The 15858-nt window shown below is 36.2% G+C and overlaps 1 protein-coding gene and 1 long non-coding RNA gene across 2 annotated transcripts; both read left to right on the top strand.

The window, feature by feature from the left end:
- The first annotated feature begins 11 nt into the window (after positions 1 to 11).
- Positions 12 to 9050, top strand: LOC117327743 (dual specificity protein phosphatase 14-like). The gene is made up of 2 exons (XM_033884873.1): positions 12 to 70; positions 8505 to 9050. Exons 1-2 carry the CDS (start codon positions 68 to 70, stop codon positions 8934 to 8936), a joined length of 435 nt encoding a protein of 144 aa, XP_033740764.1. The 5' UTR covers positions 12 to 67; the 3' UTR covers positions 8937 to 9050.
- Positions 9051 to 9112: 62 nt separating this feature from the next.
- Positions 9113 to 15634, top strand: LOC117327744. The gene is made up of 2 exons (XR_004532719.1): positions 9113 to 11066; positions 11393 to 15634. It is a non-coding gene; the product is annotated as an uncharacterized LOC117327744 (long non-coding RNA).
- The last annotated feature ends 224 nt before the right edge of the window (positions 15635 to 15858 follow it).

The following is a 15858-nucleotide window of genomic DNA, read 5'->3' as shown; positions in this document are numbered from 1 at the left end:
GCTTATCAAAGCAGTAGGCCTTCTGACCAAATCAACAACGATCAGTGAACTAACCGGCAAGATCACGATGGTAAGTGTTCAGTTTTGTTATCCATGTAATCTTTAATTAGCACGTTGTGGATGCATTTTAATAACTGTACGAAAATGTCAGTGGATAAAAATTAAATAGTTGTCAGACATACTGTAGGCCACTCAGTTCGCAACTGCATTGCTGCTATAACGTTAGGCTAATGATAGGTTGATAGATTCTACTGTATTTTAACTGCAATAATTTGACAAAAGTGCTGAATGTCCAAGGCTTTCCCCTGCAGCAGTAACAAGAGGCATTGTCTTTAGCTCCCAACAAGAACAGGAGACAGAATCAGTAGACTGGTGTGAATGTTGCTTTACCTGAATAAATATTACTATTAAAATTAGAACATTATTTCCTGTCATGATTGACAATCAACGAAGCTCAAAACCTTTCAGAACAATCAGCATGTAAGCTTACATGTATATAGTAGTATTCAACAACGATACGAAAGTCGAAACTCCCAGACATCTAGCTTTTTGGTATTGTTCTGTATTGTGAGCATGTTGTATACAATTGTATGACGTTTTGTGCCACCGATTTTAGTGGTTTAAGTACTAAGTTTTCAAATATTTAATAAACCTGATCGCAGCAGCTAAAATAAACAAATATCTACATTGTACATGTACAGGAATGATAGAAGTGTTATCAGACATAATTTCATCTCTATATTTAACCTAAAGTAACTCCTTGACTTACAGAATACATACAGGATTTAAGGAAGTTTCCTTAGCTAAGGATTTTCCGACTTAAATCTAATATTGATTGTAAGTTAAAGAATTCCTTTAGGTTATTAAGTATTGATGAAACTTAGCCACGGCAGACTTAAAAGGCAGTTAGGGTTGGTGGCAAATCTTATCTACCATATTGTTGGGACTCATTCAGGTTAAATATCCACTTCTCTGTTACTGAACAATATCATGGTTGGGCTTATTTTTGCAGGTAACTGATGTTGTATTTTTCTTTGTTGATTTTTTGTGTGTCATCCGTTTGTGAAGCGTTTGAAAGATTAACATTTTCTTGGTATCAACACTCAATTTTTCTGAAATCTTATATTTCCACCATTTTGGATCTTTAAATATGTTGGTACTCAAAGAAAAGCATGTCCAAGCTTTAAGGTTCTTGTGTTTTAGTCCTGAAACTCATTTGGTTGCCAGTCTTTGTCAGGTTTGAATCATAGTCCTATGTTTTTGATAGGTGGAGACACGAGCTTTGGCATTTTAGATAAATCCTCACCAGTGATTTGTGTAAAGTCAGGAACATGATGTAGTCTACAAATGTGAAGGTTTGGAGAACACCACAGCATTAGACACAGATTTGTTGATATGTTGTGTGCGATTCATCCAAATTATTTCTTGTGTGGTACCGTTGCTGAGGTGGAGTTTATCCCCTTGGTGTGAATGTGTAATGGTCTTGGTTTGTGCCTGCCAATTTGTTGTACATGTTTGTATTTCTTGGCATTTAGCTTAGTTCATTAGGTAGACTCAGTATCTACATTCAGTGGGGATTCACATGCTGTGTTAATGGGTTTGTGGATTCTTTTGTTCTCCGGTTCTGTAACCACTGATCTAATACAAGTACCGTAATTATTTATTTACTGTTAATTAAGGTCAAAACATAATAAAAAAAAACATAGCTCAAACTTTTGGAGGGTTGCACAACAGCCTCTCCTAATGTACTACTTTGTGACATTCTGGGAGTTATTTCCCCTCTTACAGGTATGTTAAACCTGACAACATTGTCAAACTATATAGTACCACTGGGTCAAATTTTGTTTACTTGATTGAGCTGTAATTCTGAACTCCAAAACTACACACTGTCCCACACAACTCTCCTCATTTGATCACAGAATTTTCCAGATACATGTTGTGATATATACCTAGCTTTAATTAATTCCTCTGGCTGTTAAAACTATCTATTAGCTTGAAGAAAGCTTTGGCACCAGAAAATGATGTACCCAGGTAATTTTTATGTAAAGTCATGATTGGCCCGTGATTTTCTCAATTAATTTTGTTTTCTATGTATGTTTCTCAGAATATTGTTGCTCCGTCAACTCTCAAAAATAGTGGAATATAAAACACCCTGAAAAGAACAACCTTTATACCGACAGTATAATGGTTGTCATTGTAAAACAGAATTGGACATGGCTGAACACTTAGTGGCCATGTAGTTTAAATGGTCAGTGTCCGTCTGGAGTTCCAAGGTCCAGGTGGCCATGTAGGTTAAATGGTCAGTGTACGTCTGGAGTTCCAAGGTCCAGGTGGCCATGTAGTTTAAATGGTCAGTGTCCGTCTGGAGTTCCAAGGTCCAGGTGGCCATGTAGTTTAAATGGTCAGTGTCCGTCTGGAGTTCTAAGGTCCAGGTGGCCATGTAGTTTAAATGATCAGTGTCCCTCTGGAGTTCCAAGGTCCTTGGTTTATGTCTCAGTCTAGCTGTTCAAATTTGGTGCCTCAACTAAAGTATCAACAAAAGTGGCAAGGGTCTCATGTGTTTGTTTTGGGCCGTAGACTTTGTTAACAAGGGAAGAGGTAGTGAAACTGGACAGACTAAATGTTAGTGGCCAGGTAAATGTAGCTCTAATGGTTAGAGAGACCATCTTGATATCTGTGGTACCAGATCAAGTCTCTGTCTGGTTCTTGCCTTTTTCATCTCCAATTATAATTGATTCATTTTAAAGACTATATATTTTGCCATGCTTCCTTGCCATTTTCTATAATATATATAAAGATAATTACACTAGTGTACATGTGTATATATATATATATATATACATACCCTGATCAAGTTTTTGTACATGTTGTATTAGATTCATCATACTGTAATCTCAATAGTGAGAGGAGTTGTGTGTAATTAATGTCACTATAGACATGAGATGATGAATTTTCAGCATGTTTCAAGTTAAATTCCCCAAATACCTATTAGTACAGTATCATATTAAACATTCCAGCCAATTTGCTTGGAAAAGCTTGTAAATATGTTTCCTGTTGACTACATAATGACCTTGTGATTGAGTCACTAATTAAATTACAGTATTCTGTGTTATAATGACCTTGTGATTGAGTCACTAACTAAATTACAGCATTCTGTGTTATAATGACCTTGTGATTGAGTCGCTAATCAAATTACAGCATTCTGTGTTATAATGACCTGGTGATTGAGTCGCTAATTGAATTACAGGATTCTTTGTTATAATGACCTTGTGATTGAGTCACTAATTGAATTACAGGATTCTTTGTTATAATGACCTTGTGATTGAGTCGCTAATTAGATTACAGGATTCTGTGTTATAATGACCTTGTGATTGAGTCACTAATTAAATTACAGGATCATGTTATAATGACATTGTGATTGAGTCACTAATTAAATTACAGGATTCTTTGTTATAATGACCAACCTTGAGGTTCGCTCACTTGATCATAGAATACTCACAAGGCTTAAACCCAATAAAACAGTGCATTACTGATGATTTCTGTGAAGGATTTAAGATATATGCATGTCTGACACACTGATGATTGGTACCATACCTGAGTATGGATTTATGAAAACAAATGATTTTGATCTAAATTGTATCCATGGAAATTGTCTAGGTATGTAATTGTTTATAAAGGTATGGTCCTAATTGCCTGCATTGTCTCAGCTGTTTACTGCTGAATTCAGAAGTGTTGGGTGTAGGGTAATGTTCTCGGCTTGTGCAGGTACAGTATAATGAGTGAACATTAATGAGTTTGATTGCAGATAAATAATGTCAATAGCTGATTCACTTAATGAAATAATTCAGATAGAACAAGTACAATTTTGATTATTATAAAATGAAATCTATAACAGCAATGGTAATTAAGTAACTATTGGCTAAGATAGTCAGCTGCAATGGTAATTAAGTAACTATTAGTTAAGATGGTCTGTGATATAATGAAGTGCCACAGACATGGAGATATTGTATAATGACATGTATATAGGTTTGATGTTTAATTGAAAATGTGTTCCAGACTGTAGAAGTATGATAGGCTTCCTGGAATTCCAAAAGATTGATTATTCCTTGTCACACCCAAAGTTCTCCACAGAGGGTGATGTACAGTGTTGACTGCCGAGTCAGCAGTTATATTTAGTGCTATCTAAGTTTAATGGTAACTTTTTAAAAATTTGTAGTCTTGTCTTGATTTGAATCATACAGCTAACCTTGATAGCAGACTTTTTCCTGTTGTAGAGGTGTAAAACATTGAAATGCTTTTCTGTTCTGGTATCACAGCAGTTATATTCTGTATATGTTTTAGCCTGGAATGTCCTCCTAAATCCTGATTTGTGGAACATCGTAAAAATTATGCTAATTCTAAGGATTCTTCCTAATTGAAAACCCCGAGAACAATGAAGAATGTCAACTTTTTATAATTTGGTTTGTTTGTTTTTGTTTAACGTCCTATTAACAGCCAGGGTCATTTAAGGACGTGCCAGGTTTTGGAGGTGGAGGAAAGCCGGAGTACCCGGAGAAAAACCACCGGCCTACGGTCAGTACCTGGCAACTGCCACATGTAGGTTTCGAACTCGCAACCCAGAGGTGGAGTGCTAGTGTTAAAGTGTCGGTACACCTTAACCACTCGGCCACCGCGGCCCCTACAACTTTTTATAAAGCTCTCTGGCTATGAAATGTTTGAAATACAGATATTTTTTAATTGGATCATGATAATCAGAGACCAAATTAAAGAGACTTATAGGGGATATAACAGGGACGATGGAGAAGAATTTGATGCAGCAGATACTTATGATAAGGACGATGTGTAAAGAGTGAAAACAGGACAAAAAGTCATTAGTTTTCCTATTGAACAGCGCCATGGACACTCTAAATATTCAATATCCTGGTTCAAACCCATACCTCCTACCAATGTGGTGTCCATATACAGGACCATGGGCATCCTAAACAGTCCATATCCTGGCACAAACCCCATACCTCCTACCAATGTGATGTCCTAAGTCCACATCCTGGTACAGAATACCTACCTCCGACCAATGTGGTGTCTATATGCAGCGCCATGGACGCTCTTAACATTCTATGTCCTGGTACAAAATACCTACATCCTGCCAATGTGAATTTTGTCCATATACAGGACAATGGACATCTCAAATAGTCCATATTGTGGTACACTAAACTTACCTCCTACTAATGTGGTGTCCATATACAGGAGCATGGACACCATAAACAACGGTCCATATCCTGTTAAGGACCCCATACCTGCCACTAATGAGGTAAATTATATAACGAGATAAAAATAGGTCATGCCTATTTCTATCTATTTTGTCATAATAATGAATGCAAAGTTTAGCATATTCTTAAGTAGTTTATGGCTATACATCATTAAATGCCCTGTGAATCCTAGACTTTTTACTCTCTGCTTATACATTTATATCATATACTTGGTATCTGAAGATTTCTATGGATCTGCCAATGTAAGTAAATAAAGTTTGAAACACTTCTTAACATAGCACACTGACTTTCGCTAGAAAGCTTTTAGAACATTTCTGACGTGACATTAGTGATTGTTACATAGAACTCTGCGCTTTGAGAGCTTCATAACTCTCATAATGTGTAGATGTCATTCAATACAAATTATAGAGGGTTTTCTTCTGGAATTTGATGTAAGTAAGTGATCATTACCACTTCACATCCTTCATTTTTCCTCTTTGTTTGGCAGGTTGAAAACAATCCTTAATCTTGTACATTCCTCTTCAAAATAATGTACGATATATATCCATTTTACATGTATAGTTGAGTGCCAGTTATATCCCATGGAAGTGTGGATTTTATTGCTGCCAACATTCTTCACGATAATCTTTCACCTGATATCGCTGTGGTTTAATCTTCATTTTTCCGTGAGTGTTGGCTTTGTATTTAGAATGCTGAAAATGTATCAAACTGTCCACCATATTGAGACAAATGATGGGAGGAGCAGACAAAAGTACACTGTACACTGTTGATTGATAACTCCAATGGCTACAAAATCTGCCTTCAAGATAAATTTGTCCTTTGCTTGCAAAGCTCTCTGCCTGCAAAGTTTTCACATGAGCTGATGATCAGTTTTGAGGTTTTTGAAGTATTTTCTGTGTAACAGTTTTGTTGTTGTTTTGAGGAGTTTTATACTGTGCCTTTGATTACTAATACTGAAGCTGACAGAGGATATAAACGTGTTTATAAGTTTGACCTTTTTAGAAAAATGTTTTAATTATGCTGTGAAGCTGACAATTCAGAATTATCCCTGTCAGCAGACAATTGAGATTAAATAGTGTGATTTTTGTCAGAACTTTTGAAACCTAGCTCTGTTATTCTGTCTCTCTATGGGAGAGATTTTCATCAGGTACCTATTGAAGATTTCATTGTTTTGCAATTACATTGACAGAATCATAATGGAAAGTTTGTGCATATAAATTTTATGAAGTTACAAAGGTACTTTCTAGATGAATACTAAGACAGTCTTTTATACATATAACTCAAGTGCTTTGGTCATATAAGATTTCACCATCCAGGATGGATCTTATTATATCTCTTCCCAAATGGGTCATATCAGATCTCTTCCCAGATGGGTCATATTAGATGTCATCCCTGATGGCTCAGATGAGATCTCTTCCCAGATTGATCATATTAGATCTCTTCCCTGATTGGTCATATTGGGTCTCTTCCCTGATGGGCTATATTAGATCTCTTCCCTGGTTGGTCATATTAGATCTCTTCACTGATTGGTCATATTAGATGTCTTCCCTGATTGGTCATATTAGATCTCTTCACTGCTTGGTCATATTAGATCTCTTTCCTGATTGGTCATATTAGATCTCTTCCCTGATTGGTCATATTAGATCTCTTCCCTGATTGGTCATATTAGATGTCTTCACTGATGGGTCATAATAGATCTCTTCCCTTATGAGTCATAATAGATCTCTTCCCTTATGAGCCATATTAGATCTCTTCCCTGATGGTCATATTAGATGTCTTTTCTGATAGATCATATTAGAATGTCTTAATTCACTAAGGGTAATTTACATGTATACATTTGTATTTACTTTCCACTTCTTAACAGATTGTTTTTTTCTCAATTAATGGTATTGCATCACTCAACAACAATAGCAACAACAATCATCTAATATTCAAATACAGAAAGGGATCTTAATCTATAATTGCACAAGCCCTACTTGATTTATCCTCACCAGGTACCCATAAAGCTGGCAGTGAGCCTAAATGGAATTGCATGATTGGAATAAATGCTGCCGTAGCAAGTTTCTATCTTGTTGTTCATTCCTCAGATGACAGTTATTAATTCCCATGGGCCTCTTGTTTTAATAGAGCATATTGAAATTGTTCCATCTTTAAAACAGTATTGGGAAATCATCAGATTATTTTTAATGTTCCTTTCAAACAAGTTGTTTATGGACATTGTGATAATTTAGCTGGTTTCTTAGCACAGCTAATTTTAATTAAAGAGAACTTAGGTATATGCAGATTTAATAAAATCACCAAGTGTGAGGAAAGCTGAGGAAAGCCCTATTTTCACAAAGAGTCCCAAGAACTGAGATTATCTTTAATTATCCAATTCAAATGTCTGTAAAATATTATAGATTTTTTGTGGACATAGAGTTAAAAAGCATGCACTTGTTAATTGAATTTTGATGTAAATAAGTCAGTATAATGGAAATGAAGCATTCTGTTTGGTGACTGATCACATCATAAGTGTAACTTAATATACATACAGGAAATAGGATTGCTGTCTCTCAATTATTATCTAAGATTTAAAATTTTTATTTCTCATCGTCGGTTTATTATGTAATTCAAATTATTGATGTAATCAGGATTAGAATGCATGTGATGCGATATTGAAGAATTCATGCATACAAGCCCTGATATCATGATCTTTTATTGCATTTGATGAGATATTGAAAAATTCATACAAACGCTGACGTCATGATCTTTTATTTCCTTGTGTGATATGAAGATTGACATCTTCAATGCTTGTTCTTGTGTCAGCAATTTCTTTGTCAGTATCCTGATTTCGAAAATATGGTGATATCAGATCTTCTCTTCAAGTAAAGGAAGACACAGAGTTTGGATTCATCTAATACCATGTTGGTTTTCTCAGGGCCTTAAACTATTACATATTTTGTTTCTATAGCATCCCTGAAGATTCTTAGGTGAAAATGTACAATTAAGTTTAATTCCTTAGATATTTGGTATCTGCTGTATTTATTTTATCATTCATATTTTATAGTGTAATGCACCAGTGTGGCTTTTAAGCAAATGTTTTGGTTAAGCCTTGTTCATAAAACACCAGCCGGCAAGAATAGGTTACCATGGAATCACTATGGTTACCCCTCGGTCTTTCTTCCTGTCATATTGATACACCATCTGTACCATTCAATCCACTGACAATACCTGAAACATCTTTCCTCATCTTTGCAGAAACATGCAGGAGTCCAGATTGCAGAAATTACTGAGCATTTGTTTTTGAGCGGACGTGGTGCTATCACCTCGGAACGTCTGTCAATGTTGGGAATCACACACGTTCTAAATGTAGCCGAGGAAATCCATAACATGACCTACCCTTCCGACTACCCTCTCATCTGTCACTTAATCGCCATGAAGGATAACTCTGATGAAAATATTCTCAGTTCTGTGGATAAGTGTTTCGACTTTATTTGTGATGCTATCAATACAGGTGGGAGAATTTTGGTTCACTGTGTTGCGGGTGTGAGTAGATCCGCCAGTATCTGTATCATGTATCTGATGAAGTACAACAACCTTTCCCTACAGGAGGCTTACAAGCCATGTCCTGAGTTGTCGAGATTGTATCTATCCCAACACTGGCTTCTGGAGGTCAATGATCGAGTTTGAATTTGACCTAAGGGGAGAGAACACAGTAGAGATGCGACCCTATATTTTTGGTTGGCGACCAAGTGTTTTTCCTGCAGATTTACCATTCTTGTTGCGAGGATGGATGGATTACATCATAACCTTCTATACAAGACACATGTTGATTCTCATCTTACAGATAATATGGTTGTGTTTTACATAACATTGTTCTCATGGAAATGTTTCCTGATGCTTATTTCTGTTTATATGTGATACATCCTATTATCCTGAGATATAAAAAGATACAAGTTCTTAGGGGAAGTACATAGATACAAGTTCTTAGGGGAAGCACATACATACACATTCTGTATGAGTAGTACATAGATAGATACAAGTTCTGTATAAGATCTATACACGTTCTGTATGAGAAGTACATAGATACACTTTCTGTATGAGAAGTACATAGATACACTTTCTGTATGAGAAGTACATTGATACAAGTTCTGTATGAGAAGTACATAGATACACATTCTGTATGAGAAGTACATAGATACACTTTCTGTATGAGAAGTACATTGATACAAGCTCTGTATGAGAAGTACATAGATACAATTAAAGTTCTGTATGAGAAGTACATAGATACAAGTTCTGTATTAGAGGTAAATAGATCCAAGTTCTGTATGAGAAGTACATAGATACAAGTTCTGAATGAGAAATACATAGATACACGTTCTGTATGAGAAGTACATTGATACACTTTCTGTATGAGAAATACATTGATACAAGCTCTGTATGAGAAGTACATAGATACACGTTCTGTATGAGATGTACATAGATACACTTTCTGTATGAGAAGTACATTGATACACTTTCTGTATGAGAAATACATTGATACAAGTTCTGTATGAGAAGTACATAGATACAAGTTCTGTATGAGAAGTACATAGATATACGTTCTGTATGAGAAGTACATTGATGCAAGTTCTGTATGAGAAGTACATAGATACAAGTTCTGTATGAGAAGTACATAGATACAAGTTTCATATGAGAAGTACATGGATACACGTTCTGTATGAGAAGTACATAGATACAAGCTCTGTATGAGAGGTACATAGATACACGTTCTGTATGAGAAGTACATAGATACACTTTCTGTATGAGAAGTACATTGATGCAAGTTCTGTATGAGAAGTACATAGATACAAGTTCTGTATGAGAAGTACATAGATACAAGTTTCATATGAGAAGTACATGGATACGCGTTCTGTATGTGAAGTACATCATAGATACAAGTTCTGTATGAGAAGTACATAGATACAAGTTCTGTATGAGAAGTACACCCTGTTAATAAATACAAGTTTTATATAGGAAGTACTAATATTTATAGTTCTGTACATACTAGACATACTGAGCTATATATTATGTAGGAAACAGAGCTCACAAGTAATAGACAAAAGTATGTGTTTGATATACTAAGTAAGAATTTTAGACTCACTATAAAATGTTCTGTAGACTTGTTATAAAATGTTCTGTATCAGTAGGATGTGATGGGAAGACTAAATAATCATGTCTTAAAACAATGAAAAATGTGTTTCCATGAAATGCTGACACAGAACCATATTACAGGAATGATTAAATCTGATACAATTTTCTTCCCATAATTCAGGAACCATGAAAGCCATTCTTTTAATTATTGTCGTTTTCAGTGAGGGAAAACTTGATATCATTTATCGACTCCAGAGGCAATGGAAATGTCTTGTTGCCAGTTAATGTCAAAGATTTGGATACAAAAACAATGAGAGAGGGTGATGGTAGTAATGAGTTACAGACTATACCAATGCTCTTCATCACAAGGATGCTGGTGCTATTTGTTATGAGACAACCAATTTTACTGATGTGTAACCATTTCATGTAATATAAAACGGCAGATTAACTGTGAGAGAAATTTATATTCAATGATTATTGACTGGAGGAAAACACAATGCATTCGAAGGTTCACTGCTTTTTTTTTTAAATCTACAATTTATTTCAACAGATTATTATTATACTGGAGTGAAATTTCTATTTTTCTGTTGACCAAATAATTAAAGGCATATAAAAATGTTTTAAAATTCCAGCTGCAATGTCAAATTGTTTCTTCTTGTGGTTTGGATGTGAGTTTAGATCTGTTAGGTGAAGATTTGTATCCCCACCTTATGGGTTTAGATCTGTGAGGAAGATTTGTATCCCTACTTTATGGGTTTAGATCTGTGAGGAAGATTTGTATCCCTACTTTATGGGTTTAGATCTGTGAGGAAGATTTGTATCCCTACCTTATGGGTTTAGATCTGTGAGGAAGATTTGTGTCCCTACCTTATGGGTTTAGATCTGTCAGGTGAAGATTTGTATCCCCACCTTATAGGTTTAGATCTGTGAGGAAGATTTGTATCTCTACCTTATGGGTTTAGATCTGTCAGGTGAAGATTTGTATCCCTACCTTATGGGTTTAGATCTGGTAGGTGAAGATTTGTATCCCCGCCTTATGGGTTTAGATCTGTGAGGTGAAGATTTGTATCCCTACCTTATGGGTTTAGATCTGTGAGGTGAAGATTTGTATCCCTACCTTATGGGTTTACATCTGTGAGGTGAAGATTTGTATCCCTACCTTATGGGTTTAGATCTGTTAGGTGAAGATTTGTATCCCTACCTTATGGGTTTAGATCTGGTAGGTGAAGATTTGTATCCCTACCTTATGGGTTTAGATCTGGTAGGTGAAGATTTGTATCCCTACCTTATGGGTTTAGATCTGGTAGGTGAAGATTTGTATCCCTACCTTATGGGTTTAGATCTGGTAGGTGAAGATTTGTATCCCTACTTTATGGGTTTAGATCTGGTAGGTGAAGATTTGTATCCCTACTTTATGGGTTTAGATCGGTTAGGTGAAGATTTGTATCCCTACTTTATGGGTTTAGATCTGTGAGGAAGATTTGTATCCCTACTTTATGGGTTTAGATCTGTGAGGAAGATTTGTGTCCCTACCTTATGGGTTTAGATCTGTGAGGAAGATTTGTATCCCTACTTTATGGGTTTAGATCTGTGAGGAAGATTTGTATCCCTACCTTATGGGTTTAGATCTGTGAGGTGAAGATTTGTATCCCTACCTTATGGGTTTAGATCTGTGAGGTGAAGATTTGTATCCCTACCTTATGGGTTTAGATCTGTGAGGTGAAGATTTGTATCCCTACCTTATGGGTTTAGATTAGGTAGGTGAAGATTTGTATCCCTACCTTATGGGTTTAGATCTGGTAGGTGAAGATTTGTATCCCTACTTTATGGGTTTAGATTAGGTAGGTGAAGATTTGTATCCCTACCTTATGGGTTTAGATTAGGTAGGTGAAGATTTGTATCCCCACCTTATGGGTTTAGATCTGTCAGGTGAAGATTTGTATCCCTACCTTATGGGTTTAAATCTGTCAGGTGAAGATTTGTATGCCTACCTTATGGGTTTAGATCTGTCAGGTGAAGATTTGTGTCCCTACCTTATGGGTTTAGATCTGTTAGGTGAAGATTTGTATCCCTACCTTATGGGTTTAGATCTGTTAGGTGAAGATTTGTGTCCCTACCTTATGGGTTTAGATCTGTCAGGTGAAGATTTGAATCCCTACCTTATGGGTTTAGATCTGTTAGGTGAAGATTTGTATCCCCACCTTATGGGTTTAGATCTGTCAGGTGAAGATTTGTATCCCTACCTTATGGGTTTAGATCTGTAAGGTGAAGATTTGTATCCCTACCTTATGGGTTTAGATCTGTTAGGTGAAGATTTGTATCTACCTTATGGGTTTAGATCTGTTAGGTGAAGATTTGTATCCCTACCTTATGGGTTTAGATCTGTTAGGTGAAGATTTGTATCCCTACCTTATGGGTTTAGATCTGTCAGGTGAAGATTTGTATCCCTATTCCTTATGGGTTTAGATCTGTGAGGTGAAGATTTGTATCCCTACCTCATGGGTTTACATCTGTGAGGAAGATTTGTATCCCTACCTTATGGGTTTAGATCTGTCAGGTGAAGATTTGTATCTACCTTATGGGTTTAGATCTGTGAGGTGAAGATTTGTATCCCTACCTTATGGGTTTAGATCTGTGAGGTGAAGATTTGTATCCCTACCTTATGGGTTTAGATCTGTGAGGTGAAGATTTGTATCCCCACCTTATGGGTTTAGATCTGTGAGGTGAAGATTTGTATCCCCACCTTATGGGTTTAGATCTGTGAGGTGAAGATTTGTATCCCTACCTTATGGGTTTAGATCTGTTAGGTGAAGATTTGTATCTCTACCTTATGGGTTTAGATCTGTCAGGTGAAGATTTGTATCCCTACCTTATGGGTTTAGATCTGTCAGGTGAAGATTTGTATCCCTACCTTATGGGTTTAGATCTGTCGGGTGAAGATTTGTATCCCTACCTTATGGGTTTAGATCTGTCAGGTGAAGATTTGTATCCATACCTTATGGGTTTAGATCTGTCAGGTGAAGATTTGTATCCCTACCTTATGGGTTTAGATCTGTTAGGTGAAGATTTGTATCTCTACCTTATGGGTTTAGATCTGTGAGGAAGATTTGTATCCCTACCTTATGGGTTTAGATCTGTTAGGTGAAGATTTGTATCTCTACCTTATGGGTTTAGATCTGTGAGGAAGATTTGTATCCCTACCTTATGGGTTTAGATCTGTAAGGTGAAGATTTGTATCCCTACCTTATGGGTTTAGATCTGTGAGGAAGATTTGTATCCCTACCTTATGGGTTTAGATCTGTAAGGTGAAGATTTGTATCTCTACCTTATGGGTTTAGATCTGTGAGGAAGATTTGTATCCCTACTTTATGGGTTTAGATCTGTCAGGTGAAGATTTGTATCCCTACCTTATGGGTTTAGATCTGTGAGGTGAAGATTTGTATCCCTACCTTATGGGTTTAGATCTGTGAGGTGAAGATTTGTATCCCTACCTTATGGGTTTAGATCTGGTAGGTGAAGATTTGTATCCCCACCTTATGGGTTTAGATCTGTGAGGAAGATTTGTATCCCTACCTTATGGGTTTAGATCTGTCAGGTGAAGATTTGTATCTCTACCTTATGGGTTTAGATCTGTCAGGTGAAGATTTGTATCCCTACCTTATGGGTTTAGATCTGGTAGGTGAAGATTTGTATCCCTACCTTATGGGTTTAGATCTGTCAGGTGAAGATTTGTATCCCTATTCCTTATGGGTTTAGATCTGTCAGGTGAAGATTTGTATCCCTACCTTATGGGTTTAGATCTGTGAGGTGAAGATTTGTATCCCTACCTTATGGGTTTAGATCTGTGAGGTGAAGATTTGTATCCCTACCTTATGGGTTTAGATCTGTGAGGTGAAGATTTGTATCCCTACCTTATGGGTTTACATCTGTGAGGAAGATTTGTATCCCCACCTTATGGGTTTAGATCTGTAAGGTGAAGATTTGTATCCCTACCTTATGGGTTTAGATCTGGTAGGTGAAGATTTGTATCCCCACCTTATGGGTTTAGATCTGTCAGGTGAAGATTTGTATCCCTACCTTATGGGTTTAGATCTGTGAGGTGAAGATTTGTATCCCTACCTTATGGGTTTAGATCTGTGAGGTGAAGATTTGTATCCCTACCTTATGGGTTTAGATCTGTTAGGTGAAGATTTGTATCCCTACCTTATGGGTTTAGATCTGTCAGGTGAAGATTTGTATCCCTACCTTATGGGTTTAGATCTGTGAGGTGAAGATTTGTATCCCTACCTTATGGGTTTAGATCTGTGAGGTGAAGATTTGTATCTCTACCTTATGGGTTTAGATCTGTTAGGTGAAGATTTGTATCCCTACCTTATGGGTTTAGATCTGTAAGGTGAAGATTTGTATCCCTACCTTATGGGTTTACATCTGTGAGGTGAAGATTTGTATCCCTACCTTATGGGTTTAGATCTGGTAGGTGAAGATTTGTATCCCTACCTTATGGGTTTACATCTGTGAGGTGAAGATTTGTATCCCTACCTTATGGGTTTAGATCTGGTAGGTGAAGATTTGTATCCCTACCTTATGGGTTTAGATCTGTGAGGTGAAGATTTGTATCCCTACCTTATGGGTTTAGATCTGTGAGGTGAAGATTTGTATCCCTACCTTATGGGTTTAGATCTGGTAGGTGAAGATTTGTATCCCTACCTTATGGGTTTAGATCTGGTAGGTGAAGATTTGTATCCCCACCTTATGGGTTTAGATCTGTGAGGTGAAGATTTGTATCCCTACCTTAGACTCTCATCCTATATGCCTTTTGTGTCAGTTGTAAACAACCTCGCATCTTCTGAGACATATTCATGTGTTTATTTACTGTGTTAGTGTATTCCAGCAGTTCTGTGATAGTATGTGCAATATTTACAGCCATTTGTTTTTCATGAAGGAAATTGCATGGAGACATACTTTATACAAGATTGTGTTATATAAGTTATCATGTCATTTTTATTAAAATAATGTTTATACCTCTAATTGCCTATTGAATCTATTTTTGAATGATATGTTTTCCAATTTGTCAAGTCAATAGTAAATGTAACATCATCAGCAGTTGATCATTAGTAATTAATATTCATCATATCTTATTACTCTAAAATAATTTGGAAAATCATTTTTCCCAAAGCTTCAAAATTAGAGTTGTAGGCCTAGATAGTAATTCTCTTCGGGATATTTTTCAAAATAAAAAATGTCAAAAGTCAAAATTTACTGTTTGTTCTATTTTTCTTTTATGATAACAATTGGCTAAATATGAGTTAAATTATAAATAAACTGTTTCTACACCTTCATCTTTATAATGACACCTTAAATTATCAGCATTGCAACAAGCCTTTTCTAGTTGATATTCACCTGTTAAAAGACTTTAAATGATCACTTTGAGGGGACTGTACACAAACTACTAGACTGGACAGCCAAACAAACGCTTTGT

The sequence above is a fragment of the Pecten maximus genome, chromosome 5, assembly GCF_902652985.1.
Source record: "Pecten maximus chromosome 5, xPecMax1.1, whole genome shotgun sequence".
Taxonomy (NCBI): Eukaryota; Metazoa; Mollusca; class Bivalvia; order Pectinida; family Pectinidae; genus Pecten; species Pecten maximus.
Note: the sequence above shows the minus strand (reverse complement) of the source record. Positions and strands in the feature narration are given on the sequence as shown.